At 42.0% G+C, this 1875-nt stretch overlaps 1 protein-coding gene across 1 annotated transcript in view; it reads left to right on the top strand.

Moving 5' to 3' along the window:
• Positions 1 to 1875, top strand: part of RAD51 (RAD51 recombinase) — a 41845-nt gene that overhangs the window by 13469 nt on the left and 26501 nt on the right. Inside the window, exon 5 of the mRNA XM_017530966.2 lies at positions 380 to 497. Within this exon, the coding sequence (XP_017386455.1) occupies positions 380 to 497 (118 nt within the window). The remainder of the gene's footprint in view (positions 1 to 379; positions 498 to 1875) is intronic.

The raw sequence follows: 1875 nt of genomic DNA on the forward strand, positions 1-1875 counted from the left end.
GCCCAGCTAATTTTTTGTAGTTTTAGTAGAGACGGGGTTTCACCATGTTGACCAGGATGGTCTCGATCTCTTGACCTCGTGATCCACCCACCTCGGCCTCCCAAAGTGCTGGAATTATAGGCGTGAGCCACCGCGCCTGGCCTATGATTTTCTAAATAGAACTCGGCCTGGTATTTTTGTTAGATGTTTTCTCTTCCCATTGTATACCTGATTCTTGTTTTACTAGTGTGTATATATATATATATATATATATATACACACACACACACACACACACACACACACACACACACACACACACACACACATATTATAGCCCTTTAGATCACTCTGGTAAGGAATATTGTTTTGTTGATTTAACATTTCTTATTTTTCCCAGGCTGAAGCAGCCAAATTAGTTCCAATGGGTTTCACCACTGCAACTGAATTCCACCAAAGGCGGTCAGAGATCATACAGATTACTACTGGCTCTAAAGAGCTTGACAAACTACTTCAAGGTATAGTAATCCCTTATCCTATGTTGTGAACCCTAGTTAGGAAAGCTTCCAGGTTATAGACAAAAACTGAAATATTTGGGTAGCATTTACTTGTTAGGTATGATTAAGAGATAAAGGAAGGCTGGTTGAGGTGGCTCACGCCTATAATCCCAGCACTTTGGGAGGTTGACGTGGGCAGATCACCCGAGGTCGGGAGTTTGAGACCAGCCTGACCAACATGGAGAAACCCCACCTCTACTAAAAATATAAAATTAGCCAGGAGTGGTGGTGCATGCCTATTACGTAATCCCAGCTACTCAGGAGGCTAAGGCAGGAGAATCACTTGAACCTGGGAGGTGGAGGTTTTGGTGAGCCAAGATCATCCTGTTGCATTCCAGCGTGGGCAATAAGAGTAAAACTCTGTCTCCAAAAAAAAAATAAAAATAAAAAAAGAGAGATAAAGGAAGTGTCCACATTGAAGAAGTAAGACTGCTGCAAGTTGGGACCTTATTTATGGAGTTCTAAAATTATCTGCAAATTAAATAATTTAGTCTCCATTTAATGTTACATTAAGAGAGTAAGCGCCCTTTGCTTAAGTAACTATAATTTTCACCTACTCTATCACAAGGTTGAAAACCTTATCAATGGTTAAAGCATTCCATGTTTGAATACTACTCATTGTGTAGTACACACTAATCTTCAAGACTTTAAGGAAAACTATAAAGCTTTTAACCTTATTTAAAAAAAAAAAAATTGTTTATTTATTTTTGAGACAGGGTCTTACTCTGACACCCAGGCTGGAATGCAGTGGCATGGTCTCAGCTGACAGCAACCTCTGCTTCCTGGACTCAAGTGATCCTCTAGCCTCAGTCTCCCCAGGGCTAGGACTATACTCATTTACTACCTGGCTAATTTTCTTTTTCTTTTCTTTTTTTTTTTTTGAAGTAGGGCTTCACTGTGTTGCCCAGGCTGGTCTCAGAATCCTGAGCTCAAGCCATCTCCCTGTCTTAGCCTCCCAAAGTGCTGGAATTACAGGCTTGAGCCACCTTACCCAGTCCAACGTCAGTTTTCTTTTCTTTTCTTTTTTTTTTGAGATAGAGTCTCACTTCGTCACCAGGCTGAAGCGCAGTGGCACGATCTTGGCTCACTGCAACCTCCTACTACCTGGTTCAAGCGATTATCCTGCCTCAGCCTCCCAAGTAGCTGGGATTATAAGCGTGCACCACCACGCCCAGCTAATTTTTATATTTTTAGTAGAGACGGGGTTTCATCACGTTGGCCAGGATGGTCTTGATCTCCTGACCTTGTGATCTATCTGCCTCAGCCTCCCAAAGTGCTGGGATTACAGGCGTGAACCACTGTGCCCAGCCAGTTTTCTTTCTTTCTTTCTTTTTTTTTT

The sequence above is a fragment of the Cebus imitator genome, unplaced genomic scaffold, assembly GCF_001604975.1.
Source record: "Cebus imitator isolate Cc_AM_T3 unplaced genomic scaffold, Cebus_imitator-1.0 Scaffold70, whole genome shotgun sequence".
NCBI lineage: Eukaryota > Metazoa > Chordata > Mammalia > Primates > Cebidae > Cebus > Cebus imitator.